Source organism: Balaenoptera acutorostrata, chromosome 16 (genome assembly GCF_949987535.1).
Source record: "Balaenoptera acutorostrata chromosome 16, mBalAcu1.1, whole genome shotgun sequence".
Lineage (NCBI taxonomy): Eukaryota > Metazoa > Chordata > Mammalia > Artiodactyla > Balaenopteridae > Balaenoptera > Balaenoptera acutorostrata.
In genome coordinates, this window is record NC_080079.1 from 42792534 (window position 1) to 42811713 (window position 19180).

The 19180-nt window shown below is 36.7% G+C and overlaps 1 protein-coding gene across 17 annotated transcripts in view; it reads right to left on the reverse strand.

The window, feature by feature from the left end:
* The window catches only part of PCDH15 (protocadherin related 15), a 755972-nt gene that overhangs the window by 228962 nt on the left and 507830 nt on the right, over positions 1-19180 (reverse strand). For all 17 annotated transcript variants that reach the window (XM_028166694.1, XM_028166693.2, XM_057531449.1 and 14 more), the window contains 2 exons: positions 16145-16238; positions 10887-11015 (listed from right to left, as the gene is read on the reverse strand). In XM_028166694.1, coding sequence (XP_028022495.1) covers positions 10887-11015; positions 16145-16238 — 223 coding nt within the window. The remainder of the gene's footprint in view (positions 1-10886; positions 11016-16144; positions 16239-19180) is intronic.

Genomic DNA, 19180 nt, shown 5'->3' on the forward strand with positions numbered 1-19180 from the left:
ATGAGAATTGCTACCCCAGCTTTCTTTTGATTTCCATTTGCATGGAATATCTTTTTCTATCCCCTCACTTTCATTCTGTACGTGTCCCTAGGTCAGAAGTCAGTCTCTTGTAGACAGCATATATATGGGTCTTGTTTTTGTATCCATTTAGCCAGTCTACGTCTTTTGGTTGGAGCATTTAATCCTTTTACGTTTAAGTTAATTATCGATATGTATGTTCCTATTACCATTTTCTTAATTGTTTTGGTTTTGTTGTTGTAGGTCTTTTCCTTCTCTTGTGTTTCCTGCCTAGTGAAGTTCCTTTAGCAATTGTTGTAAAGCTGGCTTGGTGATGCTGAATTCTCTTCGCTCTTGCTCGTCTGTAAAGATTTTAATTTCTCTGTCGAATCTGAATGAAATCCTTGAGGGGTAGAGTAATCTTGGTTGTAGGTTTTCCCCTTTCATCACTTTAAATATGTCCTGCCACTCCCTTCTGGCTTGTAGATCTTCTGCTGAAAGATCAGCTGTTAACCTTATGGGGATTCCCTTGTATGTTATTTGTTGTTTTTCACTTGTTGCTTTTAATATTTTTTCTCTGTATTTAATTTTTGCCAGTTTGATTACTATGTGTCTCAGCATGTTTCTCCTTGGATTTATCCTGTATGGGACTCTCTGCACTTCCTGGACTTGATTACCTATTTCCTTTACCATATTAGGGAAGTTTTCTACTATAATCACTTCAAATATTTTCTCAGTCCCTTTCTTTTTTTCCTCTTCTTCCGGGACCCCTATAATTCCAACGTTGGTGTGTTTAATGTTGTCCCAGAGGTCTCTGAGACTGTTCTCAATTCTTTTCATTCTTTTTTCTTTATTCTGCTCTGCAGTAGTTATTTCCACTATTTTATCTTCCAGGTCACTTATCCGTTCTTCTGCCTCAGTTATTCTGCTATTGATTCCTTCTAGAGAATTTATAATTTCATTTATTGTGTTGTTCATCATTGTCTGTTTGCTCTTTAGTTCTTCTAGGTCCTTGTTAAACGTTTCTTGTATTTTCTCCATTCTATTTCCAAGATTTTGGATCACCTTAACTATCATTACTCTGAATTCTTTTACAGGTAGACTGCCTATTTCCTCTGCATTTGTTGGTCTGGTGGCTTTTTACCTTGCTCCTTTATCTGCTGTATGTTTCTCTGTCTTCTCATTTTTCTTAACTTACTGTGTTTGGGGTCTCCCTTTCGCAGGCTGCAGGTTCATAGTTCCTGTTGTTTTTGTTGTCTGCCCCCAGTGGCTAAGTTTGGTTCAGTGCATTGTGTAGGCTTCCTGTTGGAGGGGACTAGTGCCTGTGTTCTAGGCTGGATCTTGTCTTTCTGGTGTGCATGTTCTCATCTTGTGATGTGTTTTGGGTGTCTGTGACCCTATTATGATTTTAGGCAACCTCTCTGCTAATGGGTGGTGTTGTCTTCCTGTCTTGATAGTCGTTTGGCATAGGGTGTCCAGCACTGTAGCTTGCTGGTTGTTGAGTGGAGCTGGGTCTTGGCGTTGAGATGGAGATCTCTGGGAGATTTTCGCCATTTGATATTACATGGAGCTGGGAGGTCTCTGGTGGACCAATGTCCTGAACTCGGCTCTCCCACCTCAGAGGAACAGGCCTGACACCCAGCTGGAGCACCAAGACCCTGTCATCCACAGAGCTCAGAATAAAAGGGAGAAAAAAGAAAGAAAGAAAGAAAAATAAATAAAATAAATAAAATAAAGTTTTTAAATTAAAAAGTAATTATTAAAAATGAATTAAAAAGTAATTAAAAAAAGAAAGGCAGAAAGAAAGAAGAGAGCAACCAAAGCAAGAAACAAATCCAGCAATGATAACAAGCACTAAAAAGTATACTTAAAAAAAAAATCCAACAGAAGCCAGGACAAATGGTAAAAGCAAAGTTATACAGACAAAATCACACACAGAAGCATACACATACACACTCACAAAAGGGAAAAAGGAAAAATATATATATATATCATTGCTCCCAAAGTCCACCACCTCAATTTAGGATTTTTTATTGTCTATTCAGGTATTCCACAGATGCAGGGAACATCAAGTTGATTGTGGAGATTTAATCTGCTGCTCCTGAGGCTGCTGGGAGAGATTTCTCTTTCTCTTCTTTGTTCGCACAACTTCTGGGGTTCAGCTTTGGATCTGGCCCCGCCTCTGTGTGTAGGTCGCCTGAGGGTGTCTGTTCTTCGCTCACACAGGACGGGGTTAAAGGAGCAGCTGATTCGGGGGCTCTGGCTCATTCAGGCCGGGGGGAGGGAGGGAGGGGTATGGATGTGGGGCGAGCCTGCAGTGGCAGAGGCCGGCATGACGTTGCACCGGCCCGAGGTGCGCCATGTGTTCTCCCGGGGAAGCTGTCCCTGGATCATGGGACCCTGGCAGTGGTGGGCTGCACAGGGTCCCAGGATGGGAGGTGTAGAGAGTGACCTGTGCTCGCACACAGGCTTCTTGGTGGCTGCAGTAGCAGCCTTAGCGTCTCATGCCCGTCTCTGGGGTCCAGGCTGATAGCCACGGCTTGCACCCAGCTTTGGAGCTCCTTTAAGTGGCGCTCTTAATCCCCTCTCCTCACGCACCACAAAACGAAGAGGCAAGAAAAAGTCTCTTGACTCTTTGGCAGCTCCAGACTTTTTTCCGGACTCCCTCCCGGCTAGCTGTGGCACACTAACCCCTTCAGGCTGTGTTCACGCCACCAACCCCAGTCCTCTCCCTGTGATCCGACCGAAGCCTGAGCCTCAGCTCCCAGCCCCCGCCTGCCCCGGCGGGTGAGCTGACAAGCCTCTCGGGCTGGTGAGTGGTGCTCGGCACCGATCCTCTGTGCGGAAATCTCTGCGCTTTGCCCTCTGCACCGTTGTTGCTGCGCTCTCCTCCGCGGTGCCAGAGCTCCCCCCTCCGCCACCTGCAGTCTCCGCCGGCGAAGGGGCTTCCTAGTGTGTAGAAACTTTTCCTCCTTCACAGCTCCCTCCCACTGGTGCAGGTCCCATCCCTGTTCTTTTGTCTCTGTTTTTTCTTTTTTCTTTTGCCCTACCCAGGTACGTGGGGAGTTTCTTGCCTTTTGGGAAGTCTGAGGTCTTCTGCCAGCGTTCAGTAGGTGTTCTGTAGGAGTTGTTCCACATGTAGATGTATTTCTGATGTATTTGTGGGGAGGAAGGTGATCTCCATGTCTTACTCTTCCGCCATCTTGAAGGTCTCCAATACTGCTTTTTAAATCAACCCTATATATACTATTCTACATGTTGAAATTCTAAAAGTAGACAGATTTCCAGTATCAACAGTTTTTCTCCATTTATCAAGACTACTTATTTACTTGCATGTATGTGTGTGAGGTAAGCCAAATAGGTATTTTAGTTGTTGACATATATTTCTCTTTCTACAATGTTCATGAATCTTCAGTGGAAAAATGTACTTTCAGATCATTTTAATCCATTAGGTCTAGTTTAATTTAGCATCTTATAAGACCCAAATATTGGGCTGGGTAGTGAGGTTTCTAAGATCAATATGACACAGTCTCTGCTTTCAAGAAATTTGAGTAAATGGAAGCTTTCAATAGACTTTGGTAAGCACTACCAAAAAGTTGTGCACAGTATGAGATGGGCCATTTAGGACATAGAAAAGTTCAGAAAAAGCTTTTCTGGCAAAGATTATGTTTGACTAAAATTTTCAAGGATGAGCTATCTAAATAAAAAATGGAGAATGAAGAAATGAGGGCAGAGGGCATGAGCAGAGGCAAACAGACATGGGAGAGTTCTGAGAACATGCATTAGTAATCTCAAGCAGGTTAGTGTTCTGGAGGTGAAGCTGTAAAAGCAGTAATGGGAAGTGTGCCTTGTTTGCTGCATTGAGGGTTACTTTCTACTATTGAACTATGTTTGTTAGAGACATCCCCAGCAGTTATATTAAGGATAAGTATGAAGTTTGTTAAGATTAATGATAGGGTAACGTATTAGGAGGTTGTAACAATAGGTCAGGAGACATATAATGAGAGCCTGACTGTTATTGTTTTGGAGAGAGGAGAAAATTTGAAAACTATTTGAAGCATGTAAAATTATCAAGATTGGTGACTGACTGGATATGGACAGTGAGGGAGAAAGAGAAGACTGAGATGGCTCTCCAGTTTGGCTTGGGAATAATAAACTGAGATGTGGAATTCAGGAGAAGAAGCCCTTTCTGAGGAAGATGAAAATAAGGGTTCAATCTTAAACATGTTGAATTTGAGGTGCCTCTAGGACATTCAAGCGGGTCTGTTTTACAGATAAATGTCTATTTGAGGCTGTAGGCTGAAGGAGCAGAAGCGGTTATAGATATAGCTGTGGAAGACATCAGCATCCAAGTGTAATTAAAACAGTGGTTTTTAATGTCAGTGGAATTTCCCCCCAAAATGTGTAGAATTAAAACAAATGAGAAGACAGTTCCAATATCCAAAGTTTGTTTTGGAGGTGATGAATATGGTTATTACCTTGATTGTGGTGATGGTAACAAAAGTGTACATTTCCCAACTCAAAGTCACCAAATCGCATACATTAATTATCTGTCCCTTTTTGTATACCAGTTTTACCTCAATAGAGCTAGGAGAAAAAGGACTAATACAATATTATTTAAAGAAGGTTTATGAAGAAACAGATAAAGGGAAGACAAAAAGAATCAGACATGCTTAAACATGAAAACCAGGAGCAAACAGGTAGTAGAGTCTCATAAAGGAGAGTGTGAGATCCATCTCAAATGCAGCAGTGAAGTTATTCAGATAAAGATGACATTTAGCAATAAAGAGGTCATTGGTTACTATGGGGTTGAGGATGGATATCATTCATTATGCATCTGGGGTTATACAACTGTGAATATTTATACACACACACGTATGCACATGTACATGTATCTATTATAATAGCTGACAGTAAGACTAAAAACTGGCGAAAGGATATATCCCAAGTAAATATTATAAAAATACATGCATAAAATTTTCTTATCTATTTATGAACCACTAATTGAATATCTGAAAGATCACCAAGCTTCAAAAATACTCACAAGCAATAGATAAATCTCCATTATAAATATTTTTAGGTAGCAGCATTAAAATGGACATCATTAAGTTTTCAAATTGTGTGGGCTTCTTTTCTTTACTTGACTGAGTACAGTTTTTGCATTATATTGTTTGATTTGACAAGAGAACCCATAAATATCCACACTTGTGGCCCACTTAAAAAAGAAGTATTATAGTTTTAGGCGCTGTTGAACGTCATGCTGAGCTACAAAAGCTAAATAAAACACCATAAAGCTCCCCACCTTCATTTCATTTTTAGAACCCCACAGAGGGAGACGACAACTACATTAATCACAGACAGACCACTGAGGTTCAGATTTATTTCGTTTAATATTAAATTGTATAGTTGAAGGAGATATCAATTTCTTTTTAAAATGGCACCATCACTACCCTTCTAAACACTGCAGTTTACTAATGATTTTAAAACTGCTTTAAGGGTTTAAACCTGAATCACTACCACTTCCTGCCAGCTGAGATTTAGCATGCAGATCTCACAATGGGAATACATCTGTTTCAGGTTAAATAAATTCAGCCTCTTTTATTTTAGAACTGGAAGAACATTTTGTTGACTCAGAGCTCTATTTTTGTTACTTAGAGCTAAAAGAAGTCAGTTCAGCATAAGAAATTCTACAAGGTATTAGCTGGAACTTTGCTGGGAAGAGGTTCACTCTGTATTGTATATAATGCTGAGAACCTTTTTTAACCTTAACAGGCAGTGTTGTTTCCAAGTGTGCCTTCCCTGATGAATCTGTGCGTGCATGCATGCATGCCCAGGGCTACTCTGAAAACTGAGATGAAGAACTGAAAAAGAATTCTGGCCCCTAAGAAACTCCTCAAAGAGATGCTATCATGAAGGCTAGACATCTTTGACATGAGCTCCAAGGTTTCTCTCTGCTGCTCTCTCTTCAGTATCCACTGACCTGAAACATGCACACAGAGTGATGCGCTAAAGCACCTACAGCAGCAAGTGTGTCTAAGTAAAAACACCCTCTCATTCTCCTTGATAAGCTAGACTCTGTTAGAAAAGTACAAAGAAGTTCTCTTGTGACCCTATATCTAAGACTGTGTTTATTAAAAGATCTTCCTTTATCTTCCCCTCACTCTCCAACCCAGACTCAAGATTGAATCTATGAGACATTAGTTGAGAAAACAAATGAAAATGACACACACCACATTGAACTAAGCATCATGATTTTTTATCTCCTGTGAAATACTGTGAAGGGTACTAAACAAAACATTACACTGACAAGTAAAGTCTTTTTATCAGTGGCTATTTCATTAGGCCTTCCTGGCCTTCCCCATCTGAACTCAACATGTATTAACCAATTTTCTAGAACTTCTCTAAGCAAATCTTCCATTATTGACAGACAATTGACTTTTTCTCACATTGCCTTTTTGGCTCAATTCTGTCTTGTATCACATCCACCTGGTATATCTATTGCTTTTTTTTTTTTTTTTAACCTAGAATCTTACTAATTTGTTAAGCTACTGCAGATGATACATTTTTCCCATGAATCCTGACAGAGCCACCTTAGTCCTCTGTGATGTTTTTCATTCCTTTTAGTAAATAATCAGTATGACACATTTGACATTTGACATAGAGACACAATCTATTCTTACTGTGTTTGCTAGGTTTTATTCTATGCACATCTTTCCCCCAACTATACTGCTACTGCTTGTGTTTTGAGAATATGGAAAAGATTCTCAAATTTAAGTGTGGTATACTATATCTGTGTATAGTAACTTCTACATTAAAAAACAAGAGTAGCCAGACTATTACTCAACCATAAAAAAGAATGAAATAATGCCATTTGCAGCAATATGGATGGACCTAGAGATCATCACACTAAGTGAAGTAAGGCAGACAGAGAAAGACAAATATATGATATTGCTTATATGTGGAATCTAAAAAAAAAAAAAAAAGATACAAGTGAACTTTTTACAAAACAGAAACAGACCCATAGACATAGAAAACAAACTATAGTTACCAAAGGGGAAAGGGGGGCAGATAAATTAGGAGTTTGGGATTAACATAAACACACTATTATCTCTAAAACAGATAACCAACAAGGACCTACTGTATAGCACAGGGAACTATACGCAATATTTTATAATAACCTATAAGGGAAAATGTTATCGAACCCTGACCTCTGGCCACCTCCTAGGGGTAGATAACTGAACTAAACTGTACCAATTCTTGAATTTGAATGGAGAGACTGAAGCTGGTTGAAGCTGCTACCTTAATGGCAGTGTCCATGTGGTCCAGTTGCTGAGGCCTCCACAGACTATGGCCCATGGAGACCGCCGCCACCATTAGGTCACGAAAGCCGGGATGGGGAAGAGGTTCTGGGCTGCTTCAAGGCCTGGGCCTGGCCGGTGGGCGGCCCTGGCGAGGGCTCTGGAGCTCTGCAGAACACAGCTCTCAGCCTGCCCCTGGGCCCCCAGCTCACCCAGCGGCCTGAGGCTGCAGGGCCTGGAGGGCCCTGGGGAGAAGGCCTTCATCTGCCTCTCCCCGCACTCTGCCCCGAGGACCACAATAAGGCTGACTGAGCGGGACCTCTAACCACGCTAAGGGTCATGTGTTAATGGTCGTATATAATACTAATGGCTGCGTGCCCACTCTGCCCCTATTACAAAAATAATCTGAAAAAATATATATGCATAACCATATCACTTTACTGTATACCTGAGACTAACACAACATTGTAAATCAACTATACTTCAAATTTTTTTAAAGTTTATTTTTAATATGCTAATAAAACATTTGCTCTGTATAATCCAGAAATACTGCTTCAGAAGTATTACCTAGTAAGTAAAGTTTGATAATACAACACTACCTTAATAAATAAAAAGGAAATACAAGGTTCCTTCAGCATTTGAATTCAAATATTGGCTTATTCGTACTAAAAGGTCATTAGAACAAAAACGCGAAGTTGGTAACTCAAATTGAATACAATAACTAACCATACACATTTTGGTTTTAAGTGTGTCTTAGTTTTTGGTGACAGTTAAAATTAAATTTTATAAGTGGAGCATGAGTCATTTAGTGAAATTAATGTATTACATAGTTATCATTAGGTAGCAATAGGAGACCATTGTGATGCATCAAGGTTCCATTCTATGAACTGGAACTGTGCTGAAGCAGTGGGATGCACCTGCTTTGGATGTTTTCCTTCTCCTTTGTACTTTCAAACTCATTTTGGTTTTTATGAAAACATGTTATTGCCTAAAGACCAGGACAGTTATTCCTTTATCAAATTATGAGTGCTAAAGTCTATATTTCAATTTTTAATGCTGAGAAATTATAGAGAATGTTTCTCATCAAATTTAAGAACTAGGAGACAATAAAAGTTAATGCTGTAATTCTTTCAAAGATAAAGCATCACTAGGAAAAGTGGCAAAGATAAGAGAAAGGAAAAATAAAACAAAATCAATCAGCATGCTAATGTCTATGTATGTGTTATGAGCTGTATGTTCCCTATGGGCTGTATGTCTCCAATGTTAAGTAAATCAAAAGAAATGGGAAAGATAATTTTCCTAAATTTCCAATCTCTCTTTATTTTATCTGACTACTTGATAGATATGATTAAAATAATTTTCAGTTTCCATCAAAGTGTCATCCTAGAGTGACAACTATAATATAATTTAACTATTATGATTAAACTATTACATTAGTTCAAGTTTCAATGTCTGGGCTATTATAATTGCCTTCTAATTCAGCTTTCTGGATTTATAATCTCCCATTACAATCTACTTAGCAGCAATCTTTATAAAATAAAAATCTAACGATACCAGCACCTCAGACCCTCTCGAGGTCCCCCAGCACCTTCTACAACATGGCAAAGAGAAACATTTATGATATGGCACATTTTATTTAATGCAGTTATGATATGTCACATGCTGTCATTTGTCTATGCTTTTATCCATGCAATCACCTTTCCTTACACAGTTTCTAACCCCTTTCAACTTCCTTCTCACCAGTGTTCATCCGTCATGAATCAGCTTCAACATTGCCCCCTTTCTCTGTTTTCAGAACATGCCCCTCTTATAGATTTAATCACCTTCTTTGCTTGGTGTAACAGAAACTGTCAGTGCCCCATGCATGTCTCTCAGAGCATGTATAGTTTCTGGCCAACTTCCGTCTGCTAGTAACTGCAGTCTCCCTGAAAGCCCTTATATCAGAATTGCAGAGAGCTGGATGCTTGCTTGGAGGCAGGAAGTGCTGAAACGTGCCCTCATCCACAGCATCGCTGACCAAGAACTCTCAGGTGTTAGTGTGTGAATTTACCAGTTCCATCACTTTTCAGGATCATTAATTCTGGGGAATGTATTTTGTGTCACTTCCCAGAATTTGCCCTTCCGATTAAGCTCCATTTCTCTTAAGGACAGCTGGTTAACTGCAATCCCTTTATTGTCTGCCTTCTCTTCTCTGCATCACTTCCTCACTTCCCTATGAGTATTACTTTAACTTCTCAGAAAAACTATTTATACCTGACTCTTTTGTATCCAGGTTTTTTCTTGTAGAATCTACAGTAAAACTTTTGATACCAGAGGTACTGTGTGGGGTTCTGAAGTTGAATGTCTTGCTGGCCACATGGCATCAAGACCACTTGGCATGTTGTAACAGAATAATTACAAGACTCTCTCTTGTGGTGAATTGGGATGGTAAAAAGGCATAAGGGGATGTATATCTTATCAATTTCTCCAGGATTTGAGAAAGATAGTGACAATGATAATGACAATGACTATGGAGTTAACAGTTTTTGCAAGTATTGTCAGTGTTCTCAGGAAAAAAACTGATGAGCTCAAGCTCAAGTCAGAGGGGTCTCGCTGACAGCACTTAAAGAAACCCTCCTCTTTTAAAGCCAGAGAGAAGATTGGACTGAAAAACAGACCCTTTGTTTGATTGTAATAGTAGTTGAATTGTAGAGAAGATTTACTGCAAAGCACCGGCAAACCTCTTATTTAAAACTCCAGGCCTTAACAGGAAAGATGTAGGACCCTGAAACCTGGACTTGAGGTACCAGGTTGACTCACTCTTGCTGGAGGATTCTTCCCTTTCCTGGAGACCACATAGATGCATCATCTGAGGTTAACACTTCAAGATATATGTACATTCCTCAAAAATTTCCCTCATCTTATGGTTTCTAGACCACTATGTTCAAGACCAGGCATGGCCTAATTGAAAAAAGTACTGTCTCTGATTTAAGAAAAATGGGATTATTCATCAAAAGAGTAACAGACATTGGCTAATATTTCCAGTTAGGAATTAAGAGAGCATACCGAAAAATGAATGTTGAGTATGTTGGACAGGGATGCAACTGAAATATAAGGTACACAGGAGATGCTAAAGATATGCTTACACAAGCAAATGACATTACATCTAAGCATTTGTGTTTTGAGGTATGCGTTACCAAATTTATGCTTAATGGTATAATTACATACTTCTCTAAAAATACTTTATTGTAATTCCAGAGAGTAAAAATATATATTAAATAAGAAAATAATACTCTCAAATGAATCAATGTTTAAATTATACAATGGTCATAAAATATAAATCAGCGAGCTTAACAACTTAAATCCAAACGGACACAATATGATTTATAAAAAAAAAAATCTTGAAGGTTATCCAGCACAGTGATCAAGAATGAATGCACTTTATTACCATCTTGTCTTATACCCAAGTGATCTTGCTTATTGCTTTCAGATAATTCCGATGCTCTATCATTTAACACATGGCATTAGCTGAATCTCTTTTCAAATTAAAATGTAAGAAAATTACTCACTTTTAAAAAATACATTTAAGATACACATAAATACTCCACTTACCCTTACTTGACCCACGAACGCATTGGCTTCTTCTTCCACCACTGATAGATTTCTGAGCAGATAGGGATCAAACACTGGAGCATTGTCATTGACATCTGTCACCACCACATTTACCGTGGCAGTTGAGGTCTTAAAGAAAAAAAAAATGGGGGGGGGATTAAATGTGAGAGGAGTTATTTTTATTTTTATGTCAGTTAATTAGTCATACTGGCATTTGTCTATCTGAAAGGTATCTCATGACTATTCCTATTCCTTAGTTTTCCAAAAAAGACAAGGAAAAAAAAAAAAGAGGAAGCTCACAATTTTCAAACACCTCAAAAAACAGATGGAAAAAACAAATGATATTAAAGGGCAAACATCTTCTTGAAAATGTCAAGTATTTCCTGGAGGCTTACTTTTAGAAAGTGTTTTACCTTTATCTTGTTCACATTTTGTGGGTGGTAAGTTTTTGTTTATAGACACTTGTACCCCTTTTTCTCTGAAATGTGTTACATTTCTGCAGTTTTTACCACTCATATGTTGTACTGTTTACAAATATAACTAGTACACTATAAAATAGCATGGTATGTCAAATGGGTATTTTCAGGTAAGCAAATACTACCAGAAAATACTATATTAGTAATTTTCTAGGTTCACATCTAAACTAAGAGTTTGAGGACCATACACCACTAATCATAAAAAACAAAAACACACACACAAACAACCTTATGGTTATACAGTCTAAGGAAATGGTAAGTGGGTAATCCTACCAGTAGTACGTGCTACCTGGTTAAAAGGTAAAATCCCAGCCTGCTGCAACTCGAGAACATAATGTAGGTCAATGACTTTTGCACAATCAAGGAACATCATACATGACTCAAGCTGGAAACTGCTCTGTCTAATCAAAGCCTGAGTACAGCACATGCCCTCCACCCAGCTCTGTCACAGTGAGGGGCAGATCACAGAAGGCTGAGACCAAAATTAGAGAACGAAAGTATTCTAGGCTGGAAAATGAAAAATCCATTATGCTATGATATTAAATATTTAATAACATGCAAATAAAAAGTAGGAGGAAAAAGCAGGATGGTACTGTCATGAGAGAATTACTTAACTTTCTTTTTAAAAAAGACAAACAGGATATGTCCTAATCTGTAAGTGATGTGGGGTGAGAGGCTAAAAAGCTGAGCATAAAGAAGTGACTTAGAGGAAGTGAATCTGAAGAAATTTTGCAGCGGTCATGGGCCCGAGGGGTCAAAAACTGGACTTCCTAGCTACTAAGGAGGAGAAGTCCTGGTAAATACACTATCCTTTCTGTTGCAAAATCAAGGAACATCTTCATACGTGACACAAGCTGGAAACTGCTCTGTCTAATCAAAGACTGAATATAGCACATGCTTTGTTGGGATCACTGAAGTTCTATACTCTATGAGTAATGCTGCATAAGGTCTAGACCAGGCCTTACTCAGATTAAAACTCAATAGTCAAATTTTGGTTGGATTAAGGTGATCTGTCCTTATTTTAACAGACATATATTAAATCTTCTTTTGAGCAATATAATTTTATTCCAAGCCTTTATAATTTTTCATATATAATGTCCAGTGGTCATTGAAAATATTACCAGGCATAGCAGGGAATTCTTGGGTATTGATAATGGCTTATTTCTTTATTTGTGTACTAGCTACATTGATAGGCTTATTTTGTGAAAATTTATACAGCTATTCAGTATGATTTGTATATATTTCTGTATTTAAAACTCCAATAAAAATTTTATTTAAAGAAATGTCAAAGCAGAACAGTGTTGTTTAGTCAAAGCCGGGAAACAACCTAAATGCCCACCAATAGTAGATGTTTATATAATAGATTGTGTTTTTTGCACACAACGGAATAACATGTGATACTAAGAATGTACAGACTACATTCACCTCAATGAATTTCATGAATGTTAAGGCTGAGTGTACGAAGTCAGACACAACACAGTACACACAACATGATTCCAAGTATGTAAATTTCAAAGATTAGCAGAAATACTCCATTGTGATAGAAGTCAGGATAGGGATCACTTTTGTGAAGAAGGTAGAGTAGAAACTGGCACGATTGTGAGGCTGGGCTTCTGGAGTGCTAATTAATTTCTGTTTCTTGTTCTGAATAGTGATTATACAAGTATTTTCAGTATGTGAAAATTCATTAAGCTGCACAGTTATGGTTTGTGCACTCTTCTGTGTGCATCTCTCCATGAAATCATTTAAAGAATGCATGCACATCAACATACGCTTGTGTGTAGATGTATATGGATATGTATAAATTTAAATGTCATCTGATTAGATGAAATACAGGTCATGTTATTTTCTCCTTTTAACTTTTATATATTTTCCAAATTTTCTCTAGGAGAGCTACATTGCTTTAATAACAAAAATCAGTTTAACAAATGTTATTTCTTTAAAAGTTGTGTTAGAGTTAAAGCTAGTAAAAAGATTTAAAGCTAGTAAAAAGATGTGCCTTTATAGTAGCAGTAGTTCCCAATTTGACTGAGGGTGAAGGAGACATTAAAATGGACAGCTGGGAGCCAAAATCTAAGAGTAGCCATGCTAGAGTTTGCTGACCTTCCTTCTAACTGCTTGCATAAAGTGCCAGCCTACCTGTATTTCCCTTACTGGTGTTCATCCTATTCTTTAAAATTCCCATTCTTGACACTATGGAGTGGGATGACTTCAGACTATACTGGGTCCTCAAAGGCTGTGGTCTGTAACTGGGTGGTATAGATGAGAACTGGATCACTAGGCGAACTAAGAAGTAAATAACAAGTCCACCATTCCTGTGCTAATAGGGGCTGAAATTTATAGACCATATAGATGTATTTATCCATATCTTAGAGATAGTATATGAAATAAAGAATATCCATTTCTCTGGCAGAAATGTAAAGTAATAAACACACATAGAATAACTTCCAGCTTATATATTTCTTGGAAAGTGGTCTGAAGATCACTTGCATCAGAATCACTTGGATTATCATTACAACTGCAGATTTCTGGGCTACACATTAGAACTATTGACTCTATTCTGCAATATTCAAATTATATCTTTGCAATTTGTTTCACATAAATTGCTGGTAATCCTTTTATTTAAGAAAAGTCCATCCACCTGTGTTCTTATTAAATATCTTTCTTAAAACCTATGATTATTAAGGCTAAAGGGTTAATTTTACTATAATTCTACAAAGGACATAAGTTTAAATATTTAGATAAGAAAAGTGCTATCAAAATATGAGACTATTATTATTTTGTAATTACTCTCTTCTTCAACACCCCACTGTATGTGCACATGTATAAGTCGATCCCTAAAATTATATAAATGATGAAACTAACTGAAGAAGCTTTTGTTTGAAATCTAAATGTTTCTTTCCCTAGTGATATTCTCAGTACAAACTTTTGAAAATGAAACAAATTTGCTTAAAAGGATCATAATTTTAAAGCTGAATGAGACCTGATTCATTCTTAAAGAAAGAAAAATTGAGGGAACTTGAAATGCTAAGTGACCTGGCCAAGGAGAATTGAAATTAACAAGTAAATAACTGGAAAAAAAAAAAAAAAAAAAAAAAGCTCTAGAAAGAACTAAACCACTAATGTTAGCCCAGAACTTATTTTCAGTTTTTTATGTGGCCAAAGCTATAATTAGTAGACTGAGACTATGCCAGATAGCTTAATATGCTATTTCTTTTCCATCTTTACTGTTGTCTAAGAAATCTTACTTTTAAGGCCAGAGGTAAAAGGTCCTAGCTAATATTACTTCCATTAATTTTTGATTCATCATGTGACCTATCTCAAATGGTTGACCTAAAACCTCCTTATTAATTTTACTTCACTCTAATTATACCCCTTACTCCATGCTTAATAATTCCCTCTTTTCCTTAGAATATTCCCCCTCAGTTATTTCCTAGCCAAGTTACACATTAAACTTTCATCATAAGTCAAGTTCTCAATTATTTTCTTCTTGAGATTCTCACTGACTTCTTTACATATATCTTATACAGGCACACTATATTAAGGGGATTGCATATGTAAAAAGTAATCTTAGATTTTATTTTTATTGACTTGTCTAATCTCTAAGTGCCTTCTCTTGGCCTCACTATTTACTAAAACTGTTTTGTATATTTTATTTTCTACATATAGCTGTTTATCTAATGTTTGAAAAGTGGCAAACAGCTTATTATGGGCAGATTGTTTACCAAATTTAAGTAATTATCCTTATCTATTTTTCTAATTTTTAATTAAGATGATAAAACTGTCTAGTATCAATTTTGTATGGTAAATTTTCTACAGCAATCCTCCTCAAAAAGCGTGAGGAGAGCATTATATACCCCCATCCAGTCTATTTTTTGATCAAAGAAGTCATTTCAAGTAAACTTGAGATACATTGCTATTTGAATTGGGTGAGTCTTCTAGACACTTATACTGAATTTGAAATTATTTCTAGAGAACAGTGCTGAGTTGGCCCATACGCACTAGACTAAAGACAAAAGCTACTTTGTGGCATAGAAATGGTGAAAAAAACAGTCTAATAAAGCATTGCCAATGAATGCATTGTTACAGTGCTTATAAATCAGAATAGTGGTAGTTGTGGATGGGTAGATTGAAGAATACAATCAAACGATTTTAAAACACACCTACATAACTAAACGATTTATTTATTTTTAATACTAATTTTTAGGTGCAGAGGAAATAAAATTTATCTTCTCTAGAATTATGGGCCCTTTTAAACCATTTCAATCATCAAGGATTAGTCAAGATTCCGAGCGCTGCTTACAAATAACCTGTAGAATCAGTCAACTTGGTTTCCTAAGTGCTTCAAGGTATTTATGCACAAATTCCCTTCTGTCCACTGTCCCCCACCCTCAAAAAAGTGACTTTAAAGGAAATAGATTCCAACATGGTAAAACTGCCAGAACTGCCAGTGCTGTGCTGGTGATGGACACAATGAAATACTTCTTAGACTAAGTTAGATTTCATTTTCCCCATAAATTAGGTAAGACAGCAAATTCCACATATCTATTCTGTCAAGTCAAAGTTGCAGCTCCATAACAAATTCAGAATATAGGTTCATTGATTCAAAGAGCCCATTGGAGAAAAAAGCACTTTGAGTAATTTTAAGTAGTTGCTCCAAATGAAAAAGAGATTAATTCATGAATTCATGATTGTAATAAATCGTTTTAGAGTGTAAACTACAAGGTTCTCTCACTTTCTTTAGGACTATTTTTAAAACCCTTTCTCAAAGAGAGTACTCACCCCATCTGGCCTGCCATCAGAAGCAGTGACGATCAGAATGTAGCGATCAGTGCTTTCCCTGTCCAGTGCTTTCCCTAAGGTTAGAATCCCAGTACTAGTGACAGAGAAAACAAACAAACAAATGAGACAGAAAAAGATATTATGTCACAGGGAGTCTTTCTACTATTGTGAACTACTTTTGATAGTTTTTTTTTTTTCCTTTCAACAAACACAGCTTGAGTATTTAAGATGTATGATTCTAGGATTCATGCTGAAAATTGAAAAAGGCTTTTAAGGCTGTTGAGACTCTTAGCAATAATGAAAAATTGCCAAACTGAATGAGGTAAGTGAGTTGATTCTGTAGCCTCCAAGGGAAAAAAAAAAAAAAACATGTTTAATTCATTCCAGGAAGAAAGATATCTATCTCGTTTGTGATTATTTCAAAGGTAAAAGAGTCCATTAATCTTTAGCAGTTTCATAATGTTTTGAGTAAAAAAGTGATTTCTTTAATCTATATCACCGCTCCCATTCATTGTCACATATGTGACCACTATGGAAAGGCAAACATCTAAATTTCATCTTTGATTAAACCACAGAGATTAAAATATATTTTTTCTTCTTTCCAAATTTCAAAATAACTGAGTCTTATTGTAGAAAATTAGAAAATATACAGTGGAATATTAAAACTTTCATAGATATTATGGGTTTTTTTAATATTTCTTTTTATTCTCTATTATAACCATATTTAAATACATTATAATTGCTTTCAAAAGAGCACTCAGGCTGCATACTTTACATTCTTTTCAAGATAATATAATTTTATGAACATTCATTCTCTCATTTTACAATTTATAAAAACAAACTCTTGTTGATACACTAACAATTTTACCATTTTGTTATTCTCTTGAAATTTAGATATTTCTTAAGTATTATGTATAATGTGAGATGAACAGCCTTCGGGAAAATTCTCATACTTAGAATATTTTTAATACTAATTCTTAACCTTTTCACTGTTTAGAATACATACTTTCAAATATTTAAGCTTTTATTCTCCCATGTAACTTGTTTTATAACACTTTGGTCGCTTATTATGTTCTCTAAAACAAGTTCTACATTCATGTCTTAGATATTACAATCTGACGTTGTACATGGCATTTTAATTAAGGTCTAACAAGTATCTACTGTGAAGGAGAGGTTACATTAATTTAACAAAACATTAAAATATTTATCAAGTATAAAAGCATAATTTGTTTCTGATAGATAAAAGGCTTTCATTTTAATGCAAGTGCTTTTGTTGTTACAGTGGAATTTAAGCAATCCGCACCACATATGGTAGCTGAGTACAGAGAGTCAATGCCAAGGAATCAAAATCAGAGTCACAGTTACTCTGTTTGTTTTATTTTATTGTTGTTATTGATACAGACTAAAAAAAAGTTCTAAACATATGGTATGACTATGAAAAACTGACTTTGCTCCTTGTACATTTTAAAATGTTTTGTCCAAATAACTGAAAACCAATTCCCAGAGTAGTTTGTAACAATCAGATTTGGATCAACTTCCCATACTGCAGATGGTTCAGATAACCCCATTCTAAAATGACATTCAAAGAGAAAAGTAAATCATTTATTGTTTCTGAGATTTATTCACAAGTAACTTAAGAAATAAGAAATCTGAAAATCTATCCATAGTAAAATGAAAGAAGAAAAATCAGTTATTGTTTTCCATTTTTCTCCTCAGTTTAAGCTTCGACTCTATATTATGCCTTGTACATTAAATTAGAAAATCACTAGAAATTTATATTGTATTAGAATTTAGAGCCATATTATACCTAAATAGCTTATTTTTCATAGTCTGGTGATTATTATGGAAATAGTTCTTTGCTTAAGATGATGTGTGCCTTGTGTCCCAATGTGGTAGACAGTTAGACAGGATATTTGGGAAATGGAAAAAGAGAGAAAAAATAGTTACTGTCTTTTGGTATTCATAGCTGAAAGACTAGCTTATGAGTACACACAAGCATCCTTCCACAAAATTCCAGAAATAATTGGAAAGGAGGACTCTTGCTACCAGCTGAATGGAAGCTATAGAGCAGTATACATTAGGCTGCATTTAGAAATGCAGTAAATCTTATCAGCCCATATACTAAAAATACATAAGAATGACTCCTGATAAAACATCAATAATAGTGCTACTTAAATTTTACATAATTGAAAATATATTGCACAGGAGTGATGTCAGTGAAAATGGTGACGTAGACAGCTTGAAGAGATGGTCTCTCCACAGAAGCATCGAAAAATGAAGCAGGAAAAAACAGAAACAACTTTGATAGGGCTCTGGAAAACAGTCAAAGGTTGACAGCACCCAAATGAAGGTAGAATTAAGAAAAAGGCAACTTAAAAATTGTAGTAAAGATTTGTTCCATTTTTACTTGTCCTTGCCCCAGCCCTTCCTGGCTTAGAGTGGTCTTAAAGATGGTGGTCGACATTCCCAGTGTGATACTCTGGTCCTTGTTTCTGGAGGCAGCGAAACTATCCTTATTCACAAAGAATTGTGTTTATCTATTCCAACTGGTCTGGAGGCTGCCTGAAGGAATAATACATGGTTGTTGTCTTGTTTTGCCTAACTCAGAATTCACTCAAGGTGGAAAAGCAGTGGGTATTCCTGGAAAACAATGTAAGTCAGGGAGCAACCTGCAGCCATCTGAGGCAATAGTTTATGTTTGAGGCATACAGTGGAACACCAAAAGCCTGGCAGGAAAAACTGCGTAGAGAGTTTCTTGGAAAATTAGGGCATTCAAAAGTGCCCATGTATACTGGTGAATAGAATTGAGAGTCCAGAAATGAATCCATACGCCTGTGGCCAGTTGATTTTCAGTAAGAATGCCAAGATCATTCAATAGGGAAAGAACAGTCTCTTCAACGAACGGTGCTGGGCAATTGGAGATCTACATGCAAAGGAATGTAATTGGACTATCTCATACTATATACAAAATATAACTCAAAATGGATCAAAAATCTATATGTAAGTACTGAAACCATAAAACTCATAGTCAAAAGC